The 22,350-nt window shown below is 33.0% G+C and overlaps 2 protein-coding genes and 2 long non-coding RNA genes across 5 annotated transcripts; 1 reads left to right on the forward strand and 3 right to left on the reverse strand.

Annotated features, from left to right (window-relative positions):
• Nucleotides 1-6,225: 6,225 nt before the first annotated feature.
• On the reverse strand, nt 6,226-10,064 carry LOC133783364 (uncharacterized). 2 transcript variants are annotated; one of them, XR_009870870.1, is made up of 3 exons: nt 9,854-10,064; nt 6,651-6,852; nt 6,226-6,392 (listed from the first exon to the last, which is right to left on the reverse strand). It is a non-coding gene; the product is annotated as an uncharacterized LOC133783364 (long non-coding RNA). The 2 variants fall into 2 exon arrangements; XR_009870869.1 differs by having other exon boundaries at nt 6,226-6,384; nt 9,854-10,063.
• A 19-nt stretch (nt 10,065-10,083) lies between these two features.
• On the reverse strand, nt 10,084-11,334 carry LOC133783366 (uncharacterized). Its single transcript, XR_009870872.1, has 3 exons — nt 11,280-11,334; nt 10,268-10,485; nt 10,084-10,182 (listed from the first exon to the last, which is right to left on the reverse strand). It is a non-coding gene; the product is annotated as an uncharacterized LOC133783366 (long non-coding RNA).
• A 338-nt stretch (nt 11,335-11,672) lies between these two features.
• On the reverse strand, nt 11,673-14,974 carry LOC133786084 (putative disease resistance RPP13-like protein 1). Its single transcript, XM_062225298.1, has one exon. The coding sequence runs from the start codon at nt 14,928-14,930 to the stop codon at nt 11,673-11,675; it is 3,258 nt and encodes a 1,085-aa protein (XP_062081282.1). The 5' UTR covers nt 14,931-14,974.
• Nucleotides 14,975-16,298: 1,324 nt separating this feature from the next.
• On the forward strand, nt 16,299-17,819 carry LOC133783361 (ER membrane protein complex subunit 8/9 homolog). The gene is made up of 3 exons (XM_062222980.1): nt 16,299-16,362; nt 17,454-17,620; nt 17,735-17,819. Exons 1-3 carry the CDS (start codon nt 16,300-16,302, stop codon nt 17,763-17,765), a joined length of 261 nt encoding a protein of 86 aa, XP_062078964.1. The 5' UTR covers nt 16,299; the 3' UTR covers nt 17,766-17,819.
• The last annotated feature ends 4,531 nt before the right edge of the window (nt 17,820-22,350 follow it).

Raw genomic sequence — 22,350 nt, forward strand, 5'->3', positions numbered from 1 at the left:
ATTTCATTTTTATTTTTATTTTTTTTATATTTTTCCATCATTTTTTATTATTTTTTCTTTTTTTTTCCTTACTTATTTTTTCTTCCATTTATTCATTTTTCTTTTTTTTTTTCTACCAATTTTTTCCTTCATCTTTGTTTCTTTCCATTTTTTCATTATTTTTTTTTTTAGTTTTATTTATTTATCTATTTTTTTCTTTCATTTATATTGTTTTTTTTTTTCATATTTTTTCAGTTTTTTTTTTCATTCTATTTTTTCTTCATTTTTGTATTTATTATTTCTCCTTCCATTTTATTTTCTTTTTTCACACATATGACCTTTTTTTTCTTTTTTTTTTCTTCTTCCATTTTTTTTTTCATTTTTTTCTACCAATTTTTTTATTCATATTTTTTTTCTTTTCATTTTTCCATTATTTTTCTTCTACTTCTTTTCATTCTTATTTATTCATCTATTTTTTTTTCATTCATCATTTCTTGTGTTTTTTTTTTCATTTTTGTACTTATTCTTTTCTCATTCTATTTTTTTTTTTCACACATATATTTTAACATTACATAATTATTCTACTATTTTTTTTATTTATTATTATAATTTTTTTATAGTTTTTCCCAATATATGTAAAAAAAATTCAAATCAATTTTTTCAACATTTTCTTTTTACTGTAACACTTATAGGAATACCAAAATTTAGAAAGAAAACTAATAAAAATATGAAAACGTGAATGGGTAACTGGTTATCTTCACATTCTTTGTGTGTATATTTCTGAGGGTAACTAGTTACTTTCACGTTCTGGTGTGTGTATATTTATGGTTTCTTTATGGTAACTAGTTACTTATGTTACTAAAATCATAGTTACTTCTTCTTCATTTTTTAATGAAGTGTTCTTCCATTTTTTCCTTCAAATTTGATGTTTCTTTTCATATTTAATATGACTAACTCGTCACCCCTCTTATGGCAGAAAGTTACTCATCTCTGGATAACTGGTTACCCCTCCTGGTGCATGTTATTTAACCTAGCTCTAGGATTTTTTTTTAAGATCAATCAAGTAACTGGTTACCCTACCCAGGATTTGAAAAAAAACGTACAATCTTAAAAAAAACATGTTTATAATGAATAAATAATAATTTTAAAAACAATTCATATTACAAATTTTTTTTGCAAAACAACCAAAGAAAAATTTAATATAAAATTAGTAATATAAAAACAATATAAAAAAACAAATAACCTAAAAAAATAATAATCAAATTACAAACACACCCTTCCAAATTTGATTAAGAGTAAAACTATGACATAAACCAACTTTTATAAAAAAATATGGGAAAATAAACCCATGAAAGTGAAAATTCTTAAAAAAAGCCATAGATTAACTTTTTTTGAAAAAAAGCCATATTTTTGCACACTCTATTAAAAATCCCATATAAAATGTAATTTCCTCGAGAAATTATAGTAAATGACCCAAAATAATGACATGAGGAAACTAATGTACTCATTTTTAAAATTGTAGAGAAATAACCATTTTATATTGTTGATTACCTAAGTTATCATTTTGCACCAAATCCTAAGTTAATATTATGGTTTACCTAAGGCTAAAGAGATTAAAGAGGGTAATGATAAATGTAGAGTTTCGCAATAACAATTTGTTGTATTGGGCCGTTTGTTAATTTTTTTTTAAACTTGGACATTTATCTAAATAATGGTTATTTTGAGAATATTTTGCTCGTTGCCCCTATGACCAATGAGAGACTTCTATTTGAAAAAAGGGTTGATCAATTAGAAACGAAATCAAACAACAGTCTTGATGTTTTTTTTCCAAGAGTCATAAAACTTCAAACTAACATAGCGGTTTCGAGTCAAGATCCAATACACACTTATGATCAATAGTTGAAAGTAACCACCATTTATGCCTTGGAAAAGTAGACACTTGAACAAATAAGTGTGCCAACTAGCTGCAATTAGAGTAATAAAGTGGATATCATATTAGACCAAATAAAAAAAGATGACACGAAAGATCAAACTAGTTGTTCTTGATAATTGTTATTACTTGAACAATGAACATGGATTTGGGAGGGATCTTTAATTTGAAGTCACCAAGGAACATGTGAGCTTCTGACATATGCCAAAGGTCTAAATGGCCACATTAGACACATATTTAGCCCTTAACCAATACAATTTATCAAGTTATAATTCGATTAATAACATGTTAGACTCTTAAATTGATATAGCAGAAGTATATAATGCCTGCACTGAGTGATAGTTGAAATAGTATTAAAAATAAAAAATTGTACAAAAGAGTAATGACTTTCACTATTAGAGACTTTGAATTTCTGAAGTCAAAATATATTTACTGAAATAAATTGAAAAAAAAAAGTAGTTGCATAGAGTAGAGACATGGAAAGTTATCTATTGGGTATGTGTTGAATATGAGGAATTAACAGACTACATCCTTCTATGCACAAAGTAGTAAGAGTCTGGGGCAGTTCTACTGGTAAGCACTCTATCTTTTCCAATAAACGAAGTTCCAAACGTTGAAGTGAGGCGATGTGGTGAAAACTTTTGCCATTTAGAGCTTTAAGGTTACTAAAGATAGAGATCTTAAGAAAGCTTTTCCAATAAAAAAGATACTTTTTTTTCTTCTTTTCAATAATACTGCCAATTAGAGTGTGATGGTTCCATGAAATTGCCAAGAGAAAAGTCTCAATGGAAAATGAGACTTTCTTTTAATTACGTTTGTGAAAACTTTCTTTAAATTCATATTTTTATATTATTTAAGGGGTTTGAATTCCTGACTTTGAATTAACACAAGCCTATTTCTATGGGAATTTACAGAGCTAAGGCCACCAATACAACATCGAAAAAAAAAGTATATGGTTAAATGCATGAAATATTAATATTAGACGATAAATTTGTTGGAAAAATTATATTTTATATATAATAAATAGCCAATTTAGGCTAATGTGTGAATAGAAAATTGATGCCTTAAATGTGGTCCATTGATAGCTGCTAATAAATGCAGATTTGGTCAAGGATGTAATCACCGTAAAAATGGTGAATATTTTGATCGATATCAGAAATTTTGGTAAAGATTGTGATTGATCAATATCACTAATTTTGTGGGATTTTTGGCATTAATTCCCTTGTGTTCACACTTGGTATTCCACCCCATATGAAGCCTATAAAAGGAGGCTTCACCTTTCATTCTAGACACACCAAAAAAATAAAAAAATAAAAATAAAGTCACTCATTAAAAAGCTCTCTTGTCTTCTTCTTCTTTGTTTTTCGTAAGTCTTAAGGTGATAGAGTGAAGGTATTAATCCGAGTTCGCTGGAGTAGTGAAAGTGGTGTATTCCTCTACTCGTTAGTCGTTGTATCCTGGGAAGTGGTTGCTCACGTATCCTCTAACACCAATCAGGTAGAGGGGGCAAATCTGCTTTAAGGAAAGCGTGTTTTACGTGCCTCGGCTTTCTTTTCACTTATCAGTTTTATAGTTTATTATTTTGTATTTATTTTTTCTGTTCTTCAATTAAATATATTACTATATATTTTGTTCTTCTCCACTATATTAGTTCAAACAAAATTTTCTCTATACACTTAGCTGTATACAAACTTCTGTATAACTTCTTTATTGTTTCAGTACTATTATACATACTTATCAATTAAAGAAATTATTCTGACAAAATACATATTAAAGAAATTAAAATAAAGAACTACATTAACATCAAATTACTCTAACACAACACATTAGCCTGATAAAGAACAAATAAAATAGTGTAGTAAAAGAACAAGAGAGGATTTTACTTGATTCAGTCCCACTATATCAATCAAATTCAATACACCCTCAATGATTTCAGCAATCTCAAATAGAAAACCTCACTATTATGTATTTATATCAGAGAAGTTTGTGACATGCTGATATAGATGGCCACAGGTTCAAGAACAGAACACAAAGTATCCGAGCAACAAATCAAAATTAAAGTAAAGAAAGTGCAGTAAAGAAATGGACGCCAAGGTTTATACTGGTTCGGCCAATTTGACCTACATCCAGTTTGAGCATCATCATGAGCAATCCACTATAGAGAATCAGCAATACAATCTTTGTTACAGTTGAAGATCTTCAATGGTTTATTGGTACCAAACTCTCTCACCAAACTCACTCTTTCTGTACCCTTGGAACCAAACCCGAGAACCCCTTGTACAACCACACTCAAAGCTCTCAAAACTCTCAAAATGATCTTCTTTCTACACAGATGTGAAATACAATACTAATCTGAAACTAACTTGATGAACTGAGTCAGCGTGCATAGGCAAAGCCAGCGGTAAAAACACTGCTTGCTGGATGTGTTCTGGATGACTAGTGATAAGGAAAGCTCATGATGATTTAGCTCAAGTAACTTCAACAAGCTTGTATCAATGTTCAGCAAGTTTAAGCAATGCTCCCACTACTTCCTTAGACGTGGACAAGGCAATGATTTGGTGCTGATGAGGCTTCCAACTCACTGTGCTCCCACTATTGTAACAACATAGAAAGTGAGAGACTTTCTTGAATCTTGATTTGAAGCAACATCAGAATCTACAAACCCTTCGAGCCATATCTTTCCAGCATTTTTCTTGTACACCTTACCATGTGTGCTTGTACCTTTGAGATACCTCATTGACCATTTCACACCAAGCCAATGCTCGAGCCCAGGATTAGACATCAAGAAAACTGAGGGCATAAGCATTTTACATACATCAAACAACCAAGTGCGGTGCATATGGGACTTTATCCTTGTCTTTTACAGTTTTACTTCTGCTTCAGTTTCAGGACATTGATCAGCTGTGAACTTAAAATGACCAGCTAAGGGAACTGTTGTTAGGCTAATTTTAGCCTATCTTTTCAAGTGTCTTTATCAGTGTCTTTTTAATGGTTCTTGTGTTTTTGGAGCGGAATTATGCTTGTTTTTGCTTGATTTCAGGTTAAGCTTATGTTTTGGACATTTGGAGTGGATTGTGTAGAAATCAGGCATTTGGAATGGATTATGCTGAAATTTCATTTAGGGCCGCGGCGCAGGAATTGGCGCCGCGGCGCTCGTGCGTATTAGAGCCGCGGCGAGCCCCTTTCCAGAGACTCGAGATTTTGCCTTTGCCTGGTAGGGCCGCGGCGCAGGAATTGGCGCCGCGGCGCTATAGGCCGTACACTTCAGAATTTTAAGGGCAATTTCGTCATTATGGGGGGATATAGAATGAGGTCTTCATTCTGAAAAGGGGATCGCGATTTTTGACGGAAAAACAGACAAAAAGGAGAGAAAAGACAAGAGAAGACGGGTTTTGGAGCAAGCGTGGGCGATCGCCGACAACTCCCCATCTAGTTTCATCCTCTTTTTCTTTGATTTTCCTATGCTATTGTTTAGTTTGATTATGGATATGAATTTTGAGATGATGAACTAAACTCTTATTAGGGATTTGATGGATATTGACTGAAATTATCCCATGGTTAATGCTATTTGATTATTTCTTCTCGCTTGTCTATGAAATTTGTTCATATTTATGCTTAATGTATGTTTGAGATTGATCACCTCGAGCATGATTCATGATCCTAATGTGAAATCTGAAAAGTGAATATTAGGAATGCTCTAAGTGAATGAACATAGGTTTTGATGCGAAACGAAAGTATTTGCATAGCTTATGTGACTTATAGATTATTACTTAAAGCTAATTGATTGTTGTGCTATCTCAGAAATGCAATAGTTGACAATGCAATTTAGAACCTAAATGATCTGAAAAGAGTTTAGGTAATTTTATAATCTGTCATTTCAGTGAAAGAAGAAGAATAGTCAACTAGCGTTAACAATTGGGTAATCGAAGCAATTGAAATCATATCCCTATCTTCGCATCCATTGTTAAACCCTTAATTTCTTAATTGTTGATTTTGCTTATTTTGTTTCTGCATTATTATTTAAACACCAAATTTTATTGTAGCCAAATAGAAATATAGATCCAATTTTGTTAGTACTTAGCTACAATTCCCTTGGGTTCGACCTCACCTGTGTGAGTACTACTTGTATGATACGTGCACTTGCGTGTATTAAAATATAAGCAACAACTGTAACACTCTTAGCATCATGCATCTTGAATATTCTCAGAACCTTTTCTGTGTAATTTGCTTGCCTCCCTGCAGATTTTGCTCTGTTAATCTCAGTCACAAGTCATAGCAACAATTTTCTGTAACATAAAAGTGATACATAATGGCAACAAATTAAAGAGAGAAATACTAACCAAATTAAGCAAGGCTATATATATAAATATATCCCACAAAGTTAAGAGTCTGCATTGTCTCATTGGCTGAAATCATTGAGACTCGATGAAATTCATAACTCGATCCCCACCTGTATAATAAACAATGCTGTGTTCCTGCAAATCTATTCATCAGCATGCTTGGAAAAAGAAATTCAGAAAACCAGTAAAAATAATTAACTTTTTTAAAATAAAAGAGGCTATTGAATATTAGATTAATAACAACTTGGACTCTTAAATTGATGTAGCAAATGTACACCTGTATCACAGTGAGTTGAAATAGTATTGAGGAAAAATAAAACAAATCTGTACAAAAGAATAATGACTTCTACTAATACTGACTTTGACTTGATCTTGAAATGCAAAAAGAAAGTAGGTTTTACCTGCTGTCTAAGAGAGACATGACTTTATTCAGTTAGTGTTTTTTAGCTATGGGTTGAATTGAATAATATGCCAATCTTTCCCTGTTTCTTCCTTGCACTTGGGAATTAACAGTACATTCTTTTATGCACAAAGTAGTAAGACTTCGAGTTGAAACCAAGCTGCAGTCTTGATGTTTTTTCCAACTGTCAACAAAACTTCCAACTAATTTTAAAGTCAAGATTCAATATTATTTGATTAGTTATACGCCCCCTGGTCTTCAGGGGACATTTCCTTTTATATCAGATTACAGGCATTTAAAGCCATTTGATTTATTTGCACAAAAAGAGTAACTACCCAAAATATGTGGGATAGTATTCTGCATTCTTCTCTATAAATAGAGAGGTCATGCACCATTGTAAAGGACGGAATTTCTGAAACGGGAGGAAAAACTCTGAAGAATTCATCTTTGAAGAATTTTCAGAGAACATCTCAAGTTTAATAACAAAGACTCGTGGAGTAGGCAGATTTAACTGCTGAACCACGTAAAAAATCGTGTCTTGTATTATCATATTTTTATTGGCCATTACTAGTTATTGTTTACGTGCTCATCTTTCACTGTTGACGAAAAACGGCGTCAACATTAATAAATTGTATCTTGAAAGATAAAGCTAATAATTTACTAATTACCAACTTGTAGAATATGCAATATTCATTTTTTTATTAGGGTTTATAGATTTTTAAACTCTGTGTTTTGTTTCATTACCTGTTTGGACCTTGTGTTTTGACAAATTATTTTTTGGACCCTGTGTTTTGTAAAATTGTTCAAATTATAGGCCCCTAAACCTGATTTTGATGAACAAAAAATTGAGTATAACAACACAGTTCTTAGGCAGAATGACTATATTTTTGTTCTGGGTTATTAGTTTGATGAATTATTTGTGATTTTAGTTCAAAAAACTTTGATCAAAATCGGGTTTAGTGGTCTATTTGAACTATTTTAGAAAACACAGGGTTCAAAAAATAATTTGTCAAAACATAAGTTAAATATCCATGCATGTCACACTTTGGGTGCAGTTTTCTTACCTTTGATTCGAGCTAGAATGAGCAAAAGAACAACCTTTGAGAACAGTTTAGCTTTTAGCCCTTTAGCGGTTACCTAATCACAACACGTTTGGGATACCATTAATAATCAAGATAATCAAGGGTTCTCAAACCATTATCTAACCTCCAAGATATCAATCCAAACTAATCCAAGTAGCAAGGACACTCCCGAGGCCTTAAACTAGGTTTCCGGGGTCAAAACGAGCAAACGGGGCAAAAACAGGGCAAGGGCTGCGGCCCTAGCACCTTGGGCCGCGGCCCCCAGGATTTTCCAGAGGCAAGCGCCGCGGCGCCCCACACAAGGGCCGCGGCGCCCAGCGAAACAGAAAGGCCACCTGCTTCTTCAAAGAAGGGTCGCGGCGCCACAAGAACAGGGTCGCGGCGCTCCACCCTGGGCCATTCCCAACCGCGTTTCTAACACTTCAAAGCCTCCAAAATAATCCCTAAACATTCCCCAATCATCAAAACAAAGTTCCCAAGCTTCCCCATGCATCAAAACCCTCAAAACCCATGGCTCGAACAAACCGAAAAGTCAAAAATTCACAAATTCAATTCAAAGCTTAGAAACTCGAAAAAACTCAAAACTTAAACTTCGATTACCTTCAATTGGGTTGTTTTCCGTCGAATCCTTCGGTTAAGAAGCTTCTAATCTTCCCTAGGATCGCTATGCCTCGATCCTCACTCAATTCTGACTCCTAGAACTCAAGATTTCGTCAAAAAGGCTTAAACGGTAAAACGAACTTTGAAAAGGGAGAACGGAAGGTTTTCTTATCGTATGTTCTATCTGATAAGCTACTTCAACCTTAAGTAACCTCAAATAAAACCTAATGCTCGGGGTCCTGAAAACACCCTCGGGGACATTATAGTCAAAACCTCCAGAATTTCACCCTGATCTCAAATATTCCCAATGTATCATCAAATGAACATTTCTATTACCCCAAAATTGACCCCATTATGGTAAAACCGCTAATCCACTAAAAATAACCGTCTCATGTCAAATAGCTCGAATATATCTCCATAATAATGGAATCTCATTCACAAATCACATCATGCACCCAAATACACAAATTACCCTCAACGGGCCAAATTATCATCATACCCCTGTAATTGTAAATATGGACTCATATGCATGCATTTCACATCATATCATAATATAATCAACATATACATGCATTTAATCAATTAATAACATAATTAAGCAAGTATGGCCCTCCCGGCCTACTATTCACGCCGTTAAACTCATCGGAGAATTCGGGGCATTACATCTGATCTGGTGCTCATGTTTACATGCATCAAACAACCAACTGCGGTGCATATATGGGACTTTATCCATCTAAGGGAACTATAACACTCTTAGCATCATGCATCTTCAATATTCGTAGAAACTTTTCTGAGTAATTTGCTTGCCTTCCTGCAGATTTCACTCTGTTAATCTCAGTCACAAGTTATAATAACAATTTTCTGTAACATAATAATAATAATGCATAATGGCAACAAATTAAAGAGAGAGATACTAACCAAATTAAACAAATAATGCTATATATCCCACAAAGTTGACAGTTTGCATTGTCTCAGACTCAATCAAATTCATAACTCGATCCCCACCCATATGATAAAACCATGTTTTTTCCAGCAAATCTATTCAGTAAAAATAATTAACTTTTCTAAAATAAAAAGAATGATAACAACTTAAACTCTTAAATTGATATAGCAAATATACACCTGTATCACAGTGAGTTGAAATAGTATTGATGAAAAAAAAAACAAATCTGTACAACAGAATGATGACTTCTACTAATACCGACTTTGAATTGATCTTGAAATCAAAATACATTCACTGAAATAAATTGAAATGCAAAAAGAAAGTAGGTTTTACCTGCTGTCTAAGAGAGGCATGACTTTATTCAGTTATTTTATTTTAGCCATGTGTTGAATTGAATCATATGCCAATCTTGGAATTAACAGTACATTCTTTCATGCACAAAGTAGTAAGACCTCGAGTTGAAACCAAGCTGCAGTCTTGATGTTTTTTCCAACTGTCAACAAACTTCCAACTAATTTTCGAGTCAAGATTATTCAAAACTCAAACTTGTAATTGAGGCATTGTAGAAAACATCATTACCAAGTTCTGTGTTGATGACATGATCAATGGTTGAAAGTAACCACCATATATGCCATGGAAAAGTAGGAACTGGACCAATAATTGTGCCAACTAGCTGAAATTAGAGTAATAAAAAGGATATCATATTAGACCAAAAGAACAAAAGACATGAAATATCAAACAAGTTGTTCTTGAAGATTTTTATGACCTGAATAAGGAACATGGATTTGGTACAAATCTTCATGTAGGGACCTACATAGTTTGACGTCACCCAGGAGCATGAGAGCTTCTGAGATGCTGATATAATTAAATGATGAACTCTGTAAACACTGACATTCAACCTTGGATTGCTGCACATTAATAAATTTTTACAAGTTAAACAAGATCAAAATCCCATGTTTTTTTTCCAAGTTAACAGTTTGGACTTGACTTTACCATGTTTGTTGCGCCTTGTTGAATAATCCCAATTGGTAAAGAGAAGAAGAAAGGAAACTCCACAAGCCATTAGGAGACTCCCCAATGGGAGTTGGTGCTGTTCGCCAAAAGCAAAATTGAAAGACCAAAGAGCGAAAGACATCATAAGACTGAAGAGCAAAGTCGAGAAGGATTCCAATGAAGGCAACACCAGTCCCGATGTGATGTGGTTCTCTGCTCTAAGAACATATAGATAGAAAAATATAAGAAAAATAGATGATCAATGCAAATGTATTTATTAGCAGCAAGACTTTGAGTAGATATGAATCATTCAAAGAAAAGTATACATATTATACCCCTAATATATGGTTTTATCTGATGCATGGCTACATCTATGAGGATTGGTTTATATGTACAAATTTAGAAAGATTACAAAAACACTATCTTTCTCATTGACCAAATACTCTACAAACCAGAAATAAATATTTGTCATAATATTGCCTTAAATATTGTCATCTCATTCATAATAATATACATGAAATTATCTTAATAAATATATAATTTCTTTGGTCAAGAGAAAGACTTTATGAAAATCAAAAAAAGAAATTGAAAAGATAATATTAGGGGAGATCAGTAAACAGAAAACACCTTCGTCTATAATGTATTTTCGTAACAATAATATTATGTTAAGAACCATATATAACATTCTCATCTCATGCATAATGTGAAATTATCATTTAAAGAGGTGCCATCTCTGCATCAACAGACATAATATTGTCATTAGAAAACTTTAGAATATTATTACATCTCTAAAAGAAAACTTTGGAAACACTTACACATTTAAACTATGGGTTTTCTAATACAAGTAAATGAAATGATCATAAAGAATACAACACTATCACATTCTCACCCACAAAACATTATGAAATTAAGAAAGATGATTCCAAGCAATAATGTTCACAACAATACAACAGGCAATCTCAGTCACAAGTCATAACTATGTTATAGTAGCAGCAAAGGGAGAAATACCAACCAAATTAAAGAAGCCCAATCAATCATCATAATCATCAATCCTCGCACGATAAAAAGCAATTCCCCTGCAATTCTATTGATTAGTACTCTTGAAAATAGAAACTCAGAAAATCAGCAAAAAAGAATAATTTTTAAAAAATAAAAGAAAGTTTTATATTTATTTGTACAATTGCAAGTACATAAGTTTCAAATACTCTGTATTAAATAATAATAATGAGACGTGGATGGCTTGAGAACAAATAAGCTAAACACCAAATTCTTAGTCTCATTAGCTACTTATATATACAGAATATTTATTATTTAATTAATATTATATACAGAATATTTTTACTAATGCAATCTTTGAATTAATCTATAAATCAAAATATATTTACAAAAATAATGACAAGGAAAGTTACCTGCCGCCTACTTGTCTCTTATTAAATTCTGTTTCTTCAGTTCGTATGTTAGGAATGTGTTGAACTTTGGGCCAATCTTCCCCTGTTCCTTCCTTGCACCTGGGAATTAGCAGACTGCATCCTTCTATGGACAAATAAGTAACACTCTGGGGCAGTCCTGCTGCTGGTAAGCACTCTAGCTTTTCCAAATAAAGAAGATCTAATTGACGAAGGGAGGTGAGGTGTTGAAAGCCTTTGCTGTTAAGAGCTTTGAGGTTATTACATTCAAAGATCTTAAGACTTCTTAAAGATGGTGGGAGCAGCCATTCCTCTGGAAATGAATCCACCACTTCTCCACAATGCCATATTTCTAAGGAAATCAATGATGGGAGTCCTTGTAAATTCCATTTCATGCGGTTTTCCATGAGCTTATCACATGATGCGATGCGTAGACGTTGTAAAGTAAAAGGCAATCCCATTTCTGAAAAAGTTTCCAACCTTGAGCAATGCATTGTGTTCAACAAGTTGAGGGAAGGATATGGAGAGGCAATGTGAGTACTTGTTGGAAATATAGTTACCAATTCATCGCAAGATGAAATATTGATATATTCTAAAGATGGAAAATTACACATAGGTAGCGCCACACTCAGCTTCCCACAGCTGACTAAATCAAATTGCTTTAAACATTGAAAAAGCTCACATCTTTCGTCACTTGTATTAATAAATGACCAATCCAACATATCTATATGATCAAGCCATAATCTTGCTAAGAATGGAAAGGGCTTATTCAAAGAAATACTACGAAATTCATCATGCATATCAAGACAGGAAACACCAAAAACACGAAAATCTATCAGTGAACTTAGCCGCCGAAATGATAACAACAACAAGCAAAGATTTGTGCACTGTAGCTTAACTTTTTTCAAGTTACAATATGATTGATGTGTTACCCAATCTGGCAAGCTTGTACCGTTATAACGTCTGATTACGAGTTTCTTTAAATTTACATGTGGTTGGAGTGCATCAAGAACTTCTCTTTCCTTTGTTGAGCTATCTGCCACACTGTTCCAATCAAGAATGAGCTCATTGAGATACTTTTTGTTCTTCAAATTGCCTTCCAAAACATCACTCACTTCTCTAACATGCTCAAGCCCTGAAATCTCCAAGCGTTCATGCAAATTATCCAACTTTCCCAACTCTTTGATCCTGGACCCATCATTTTTACACAGAACAAAATTACTTAACCTCTGAAGATTTATCATATCACAAATCTTCGGTGGCATCTCTTTTAGAGGAGTCCATCTTGTCATAAGATGACGCAGGTTGACTAACTTGGAAATGTTGGTAGGCAAATGTGTGAGATTTCGACAATGTGACAACAAGAGTGTTTCCAAATTGTACAACCCACAAACTGAATGAGGTAATTCCTTAATTTTCGTGCCAGACGCATCCAAATACCTGAGATGTTTTAAATTGCCAATTGAATCAGGCAAGTCTGTGATACATGATTCTGACAAAGAAAGTGATCTTAAGCATCCTCCATCGTTCAGCACGATTTCAAGCTTTAATTGTGTATTCTGCCATGGATATGTATTTCGCAATGGTAAAGCTAACAAGGTGCGCAAATACTTCACTCTAGAAAAGTTGTCAAATTCTACTGTATCTTTTAAGTCTTTCATGTATGATAGATGGCGTGTCTTGCTACCAATTAGCTTGTGGAAGTTATTACAACTATCATAAATAGAGCAACACTGACCTGATACATACATAGCTAGATCATGCATAAGATCGTGCATACAGAGAAAATAGTGTCTGGATCTTTGGAAAAATGATCTTGATATTAAAGCACTCATGTACTCTTCTCCAACATCTTCAATCCTTTTTCCTTTTTGAGGTAGTAAAAGACCTTCTGCCATCCATATTAAGATTATTTGTTCTCTGTCATCTTTCTGAAATTCATAATCCTTGGGAAATAAAGAGAGATAAGAAAAACATGGTTTCAAATAAGGAGGCAGAAATCGATAGCTCAACCACAAAGCTGGAACAATTCCCAGTTTGAGACGATTGGGCAACTCCCATACATCACTTTGCAGTACATGTCTCCATTCTTCGCTAGTGGACATAGATCGTAAAAGTCCAGCCATCGATTTTACAGCCAAAGGAAGACCCTTGCACTTTTTTACAATTTGCTTTCCGATTTCTTCCATGTCTTGATGTACCTCATTGGAGCCTATATTATCAAAGACGTGTTCTGCAAACAACTTCCAACAATTTTCGTAAGATATTTCTTTAAGCTCGTAAGGCTGAACATGCATCGTCCTCATCATCAAAGCAATATCTTTGCTACGCGTGGTCACAATGATCTTACTTCCTTGATCGCCAGATTGAAAAGAGCTTTTCAAAGAGTCCCACAACAAATAATTTTCATTCCACACATCATCGAGAACAAAAAGAAACTTCTTCCCTATCAAAGCATTTTTCAATTCATTTTGAAGTTGATATAGCTCCTTTGCTTCGCAACTTGTTTTAGTGATTGCCTCAAAAATAAGTTTAGTTATTTTCAAAACATCAAAATCTTCGGAGATAGTTACCCATGCTTTCAAGTCAAAGTGTTGTTGGACAGTGGTATCGTCATATACACTTTGAGTAAGTGTAGTTTTGCCAATACCAGCCATCCCTATTATAGGAATTAGGACAATCCTATGGTCACCAACATTATCACACAATACTAGCTTAACAATAGCCTCTTTATCATTCTCCCTTCCATAAACCTTAGAATCATCTAACAAAGGTGCAGGTGGTCTATGTAATGTTGTTTTCAGCTCTACTTTTTTCAAACCAAGGTACTCTGTCTGTTCTAAAAGATCCTTTAGAGTATCAAGGATCTCTTCCATTTCAGATTTCACAGCACTTATTTCAAATGGATTATTAGAGACAAAGTTGAAGGCCTTACTTGCTGTGCTTTGGAGTTCATCTTCCTCCATCTTGAGTCGCAGAGCTTCAGTACTGATCTTGTCCATCACGTGATCTGCTTCATACAGTACTTCTTTAAGCTCATCAAGCCAATTCTTCACGTTGTTGTCTCCAGGCTGCTTCTCCTCGGCATCGTTCAGCAGTGCATTAGCTGATAGCAACACAGTCTTCAGCCTTTTGAGCAGCTTTTGATTGAGTTTGTCTCCACGAAAGAAGTCAAGGACCTCTTTGGAAGCAAGCCTGTCAAAGAGGACATTCATGAAACCAGAGAGAAGAGCTCCTCCCACCATTAAGTCAGCCATGGTTTCTGTTCTTGAGAGAGAGAGAGAGAGAGAGAGATGATAGAGAGAGAGAGAGAGAGAAGTAGTGTATGGTAAAGAAGGTTAGAACAAAAAGGAGTAGTGGAAGTATAAGAGAAGTGTTTATGTTTTTGTTTTGGAAGAAAAAGTGATCCAATAATTCATGCAACATATCACTCATTTTAGATCAAAATTTAATTAGTATTATTCTATAGAAGCATAATGGGTAATATTTTTAATATTGAATTGGAGATCCATTTTGGCTTTGTTTATGATTTTTGCATGAAGAAAATGTATTTGGAATATGGTGTAGTGATGTGCACATGATAATAAATGAGGAATAAGTTAATATTAATGGGTTTTTTTTTTACCTTAATTTAAATATTATCCATATATATATATATATATATTATAAGCCTGCAAATCTGGTCATGCTGTCGGCTGGTCTTTGAGTAAAAAATTATAAAGAAAGAAAAAAGAAAAAAAAAGCTATGCTGCTGGCCTTGAGTGGAATAGACCAACATATCACTCATTTTAGATCAAAATTTAATTAGTATTATTAAGGTATTAACCTCTTAAATCACTCTTTACATTTGAGCCTTGGACATTATTACGTTTGATGTCTCTTTTCCTTAAAAAAAAAATTTCTTTTGAATAATGCCACCATAGTGATGGACAGATGGTTCCAAGAAGTTGCCAAGAAATGCTTTTTAGGAGTGTTTCAGTGAGTCTATCATGGTTTCCATATTAAATCAATAGAGCACTAACCGATAAAGTTTTTATTAACTATAAAAAATAAATAAATAGGAACACACACACACAAACCGAAAAGAAGACATTAGATCACTTGATTTATTTAATTAGTAACCATTTGTGTATATTTGTATCCAATTATTTCATATATGACAACTTTATTTTTTAAGAATTAATACATGTGAATATTATTATTATTATTATATCAAATGATTCCCTTCCTTTAACATTTTTTTTGTATGGAATATTGTTTAATTAGGGTCTTTCTATTTTCTACAAATATATAAGTATAAGCGCAATGCACGTTTATTTAGTTTTACATAAAAATTATTATATTTTTAATTATCATTTTAATTTAAATAAATAAAAAATGCCATATATTATAAAAGAATAACACATACATTTTTTAAAAAAATTAAGCCAAACATTGTTTATAGTTTTAAAAGAAATCAATAATATCGTAATTTTTATTTAAAAATATCGTTAAACTAAGAATCAGATAGATACACATTTTTTACATATAAAAATATGATGCATTCTAGATTTAAAGTAAATTATTTGATGTTGTTTATTAGTTTTGAATTTAGTGCTCATAATAATTTAAATTTTGGTATTTTTTATGTTAGATAATAAAAAGCTTGCTTCTTTGGAAAAGTCTAAGGATCGGAGTCCTGTGATGCAGGTTGGTACCATTGTTGTTTCCTGTTTGGGGTTTCTTTATAAAGCTTTTGAAGTCTCTTTTGTACTTATTACATTATGTTATTATATTATGGTCATGTTTGGAAGTATGATTCAATTGGATTTGATAATTTTTATCTGCTATTGAAAAAATTATTCCAACAGTTTATCTAATTCACCCAACAATCTAATTCTGGGATAACTTAGTTCCATTGAAATATTTGGTATAATTTTCTCCAATCCAGTAATCCATCTTCATGTATATTAAGAATAAGAAAAAAAATTACTACTTTCTATCTAATTTGTTTTCTCCTAATTTATTATTGAGAAATGATCAACAACTTATTCATTCTTTTATATTTTTGCTCAAATACTTAATCTATTCTAATTCTACTTTCTAAACATGACATAAGGGATTATTGATATAATTTATTTTTGCTGTATCATTTTTAACTTTGAGATGTAGTTTAGCTTTCTCATTGCCACTCCTGGCCTATTTTGATGTTACCCTTGTGCATTAGTATTATCTTTGAGCTAATGAACAACTCAGTCATGTGTGCTATTGGTGAGGAACTATGTGCAAGGATTTTCCAAATGCTTCTGTTCAGTATCTTATTGGTTTTGTTTGGAATGTTTTTTAAAATGGGAGTGATATATACATTGTATTGTTTCATTGGTCAATAAATTGTTATGTAAACATTTGCTGAAGTAAAAAAAAGTTATTGATAATTGCCCAAAATGAGAGGCAAGAATGTACTTGTGTGGTAATACCAAACCAAATTAGACAAGTGGTTGGTTCTTGAGCTAAGCCTTGGAAATCTTAGTGCAAATTGCTTTGAAAATTTTAAGCACTTTTTTAATATACTATTGTCAAGTTTCCAATAGTTATTCCTTGAGTCTTTATTTTCTATCAAGGCGGTAGCTCAAACAGTCCGGGCTTTATTTGCTCTTACAAATCTGAGGTTCGAGTCTCTCTTGAGTACCTACGTAGCAATTGCTATAGTTTTCTCGTCCCCAATATTGTATGTTAGGCGTAGAGCTTAGCTTTTTTTTTTCATCAGACAAAGTTTTGTTTACTGTTTCCTAAATCTCCAGCTTTATGCAAAAGATGCATCAAAGAATTGGAAGCTTGTTGGATCAGATGGAGGCTACCTTTTGACAACAAAAGAGCCATCAGCAAATGTGGTCCTATTGGATTATATTTCAACTGAAAAATGGCAAGACGTGGTAGATTTTGATGACCACCTTGATGACATTAGCAAGTAAGTGCCATGCCATTGTTTCTTTTCTTCCTTATTATGTATGTATGTGTTATCTTATTATGCCAGGTTTGGAAGTGTACCTTTCTGATCAAAATTTATGTGTATAATTTCCAGAGATTGCCTAAACCCAGAACTCTTCAAGTAATTTGGCCATGTTAGCATTTTTTGTCACTCGACTATCGTTGAAAGTGTCTGGGATGTTAGAATATTATTTATTTGGTATATAAAATCAACTAATTGATTTAATATATTCAATATTTAATTTATTGACAAAATATTCTAATTAATGGTCAACATTGTTTGTTACCTGATTTGTTGTTACCCGATTTTTCATATCCCAACTGATTGAGGAAATATCTCAATCTGTGGCAGAGACTCTGATGGTAGGTCTCACTCTATAAATATAGAGTACCGGTCCCCAAGCTCGCTACTCATTCTGACTTTCAGTAACTCCATCTAAAAGAGTTAGTGAGAGCTTGGAAGCCCGTGTGCTCGTTCTAATTTCTGTTCTTTTCTTTTGTAGATCTAAAGCTAGATCGAGGTTATCAATAGCAATGGCTGGAGGTATACAATATTCGATTCTTTTTTGCATATGTTCATTCATATATTAATTCCGCCTACATGTATATAGAATTGTTCATATGTCTACTTTCATATTAATTCTAACATTTGGTATCAGTCGCTAGGTTAATCTCTGCCTTGTTATTTTTGTATGCATATATACACATTTTTTTTTTCATGATTTATAGATGTGCCTATGTCTTCATCTATTCACATATATTATATATTCGTGTATATAGTTTCATATATTGTTGAAAATTGGAATTGTTAATTCAAATTTGTTTCTCAATTTAGTTGCATTAGAAATCTTTGGTAAGTGTTTCTAATAATTTGTTATTTGAGAAACTAGTTTAAAAACAAAACAATGACCATATACATACACGTTCATGGCCTTAAGTTGAAATTTTTTATTTATTTATTTATTTTTAATTCAAATATGTATTTTCGATCTATTTGAGTATTAGGACATCTTAAGATTATTTTTTTTTTTTTAAAAAATGAAGAAAATGAAGAAAATTAATTTTTTGATTTATTTTGGAATTTTGTTATTTTATTCATTTTAATGCTTATTTGGACAATAAATTTTATTTTGCCAATTTAATTAAAACATATAATTTTGGTAAATTATATATTTGGAAATTAATTAAAATGTGCAATTACTTGATTTTGGTGTATGGTATATTTCTTTTATTCATGAAATATTAAATAATTGTGCTATTTTAAGAATGTAATTAATTTTTACAATTAAGTTTGTGCAATTGTTTTATTAATTCACCGGATTAATAAATGATTTTATTGTTTTATTTAGCATGAATTTCTCTGCCATTAAGTATATATATATATATATAGAATTATTGTATTTTCGTACATATAATTAATTATACTAATTTGTATGATTATTTTGTTCTTATTCATGCAAAATTTATTTTTAGTATAATTATCTTTAATTTTATATGTATGCCTTTATAATTTTAAATACATTATGTATATATTCCATTATTGTGCTAGATATATTTAGATTATATTCAAAACATTAAGATAGGTTGAATAATATTTAGCACATTAATCTCCATAATTTATTCATAAAATATTCATAAAACATTTAGGGTGAATAAAATTATGAATAATTCATAAACAATTTTGTGGTTGACATAAGAACGCATGAAACTGAGACAAATGCTCAATCTAGAACGGTTTTTAATGATCTTCGGACGACCACACTAGGAGCACTACTCTCTGTGATTGCCTATTATGTTATAACGAAATTGTTCTTAGGTCTTCCTAGAGCCTAAAACATAATGTCTAGTGAACCATATAATTTTACATAATTAGGGAGTAGCCACAGCATCTTTAATTATATAAAATTATATATTAATTTGAAAGGATCACATAATGGACAAAATTGTGATTAATTATATAAATATAACAATTTTACCCCACAGGGATTTTATTATATTTATATAATTAATTAGGATAATATATTAAATTAATTTTCTTAATTTACCCACAGGAGTTATGATAATTAATTTAATAGTTTTATCATAAAGTTTAATAAAGATAGAAGTTTCAAACCTTACTTTATCCCAAATAATTCGTTTGAATAATCTATCATCCTTTACATCCAATTTTATTAAATTAAAAATTTAGCCCACAGGCAATTTTTGTTTAATAAAATTTCAATCTTCAGCATGTTATACATTGGTAAAACATGACTTCATTAAGCCTCAATCTTCTAAATCTAAGTTTGTAATCCTATTCATGCAGCTTCTTCATCATCCTCTAGTTTTGCTGAAATCCTTACCGAAATTCCTGAGCTTAGGGGTGATAATTTCAAAATCTGGAAGGAACGAGTTCTTCTTCATTTAGGCTGCGCCGACATGGACTACGCAATAAGGAAGGACGAACCTGCTGCAATCACTGTGACTAGCACTGCTGCTCAGATCGCACTATATGAGAAATGGGAGCGGTCCAATCGCCTCAGCATCATGTTCATCATGTCCAAGATCCCTCTGGGAATGCGTGGATCGGTGGAGCAACCTGAGAAAGTCAAAGACTTGATCAAACTGATCGATGAGCAGTTCGACACTTCGGACAAACCACTTTACAACAACCTCATCCACCAGTTCTCATCCACAAAACTCACTGGTGTCAAAGGAGTTAGAGAACATATTTCAAAGATGAGGGACATTTCTGCTCAACTGAAGAAACTCGATGTAGTCATTCCCGAAACCTTCCTGGTCCACTACATCCTTAACCATCTTCCACCTCAATATGGGCCTTTCAAAATTTCCTACAACACACATAAGGACAAATGGAGTATCAATGAACTGATAACCATGTGTGCTCAAGAAGAAGCAAGGCTCCTGCAGGAACAAGGTGAAAGTGCTCACATGGCCACCCAAGGCAAGAAACGCAAACCATCCAAGAAGGACAAGGGGAAAAATAAAGTGCCTCCCCAAGGTGATATAAAGAAGGATTCCATCAAATGTTTCTTCTGCAAAAAGAAGGGACATGCGAAAAAGGAATGCGCCAAGTTCAAGAAATGGATGGACGACAATGGTAATCCAATTTCATTCGTATGTTATGAATCTAATATGGCTAATGTTAATATTAACACATGGTGGATTGATTCTGGATCGACAATTCACATTTCAAATTCCTTGCAGGGTTTACAAAACCTAAGGAAGCCAGTGGGAAGTGAGCAAAGCATCTTATCTGGAAACAAGATGAGCTCACATGTGGAGGCTATAGGAACGTGCCATTTAGTTTTAAGTAGCGGTTTTGTTTTAAAGTTAGAAAAGACATTTTATGTACCAAGTTTCTCTAGAAACTTGATTTCCGTTTCAAGACTTGTACCTTTTGGTTTTTCCTTTACATTTTCAGACAAATCTTTTAATTTATATAATAAATCTGAATGTGTTGGAAATGGTATTTTGTCTGATGGTCTTTACTGCCTTAATTTACAAAACAATACCGCTTATAATACTATGCATGTTCACGCTGGCAATAAAAGATGTGTTATGAATGAGAATTCCTCTACATTATGGCACCGGAGATTGGGACATATCTCTATTGATAGAATTAGAAGGTTAGTAAATGATGGGGTACTCAATACCTTAGATTTTACTGATTTTGATACTTGTGTGGATTGCATTAAGGGAAAGCATACCTCCAAGTCTAAGAAAAGTGGTGTCCATAGGAGTTCTGACCTATTAGAAATCATACATACTGATATATGTAGTCCAGACATGGACTCATATGGTCAGAAATACTTCATCTCTTTCATAGATGATTACTCACGCTACATGTATATCTACTTACTTCATAACAAAAGCGAAGCGTTAGATGTCTTTAAGATATTTAAAGCTGAAGTAGAGAAACAATGCAACAAGCAAATTAAGATAGTGAGATCAGATAGAGGTGGAGAATATTATGGTAGATACACTGAAGATGGACAAGCACCTGGTCCTTTTGCAAAGTTTCTTCAAGAAAATGGGATTGTTGCCCAATATACCATGCCCGGTACACCCGAGCAAAATGGTGTTGCAGAAAGGAGAAACCGAACATTGATGGACATGGTGCGAAGTATGCTTAGCAGCAACCCTAAACTTCCTAAATCCTTGTGGACTGAAGCTCTAAAGACATCCGTGTACATATTAAATCGAGTTCCAACCAAGGCAGTCTCCAAAACTCCTTTTGAATTATGGAAAGGTTGGAAACCGAGTTTGCAACATGTACGCATTTGGGGATGCCCATCTGAAGTTAGGGTATACAATCCACAAGAAAAGAAACTGGACCCAAGGACCATAAGTGGATACTTTATTGGTTACGCTGAAAGGTCTAAAGGTTACAAGTTTTATTGTCCATCTCATAGCACTAGGATTGTGGAATCAAGGAATGCAAAATTTCTTGAAAATGCCTTGATTAGTGGGAGTGATCAATCCAAGGACTTAGGTTCTGAGAAAGATCCTTTAGAACCCTCCACCTCAAGAGCAAGATTGATTGTGGTCGATAACACCCCTGCAGTCCAAATGGATGTTGAACCACCACAGCCAATTGTTGAAGATCCACAAGTCAATGATGAAGTTCAAATGGATCGAGTTGTTCAAGAGTTGCCTATAATTGTTGAACAACAAGCTGAACCACCCGCTCCTCAAGAGCCTGCTGGT

Source organism: Humulus lupulus, chromosome 6 (assembly GCF_963169125.1).
Source record: "Humulus lupulus chromosome 6, drHumLupu1.1, whole genome shotgun sequence".
Classification (NCBI taxonomy): domain Eukaryota; kingdom Viridiplantae; phylum Streptophyta; class Magnoliopsida; order Rosales; family Cannabaceae; genus Humulus; species Humulus lupulus.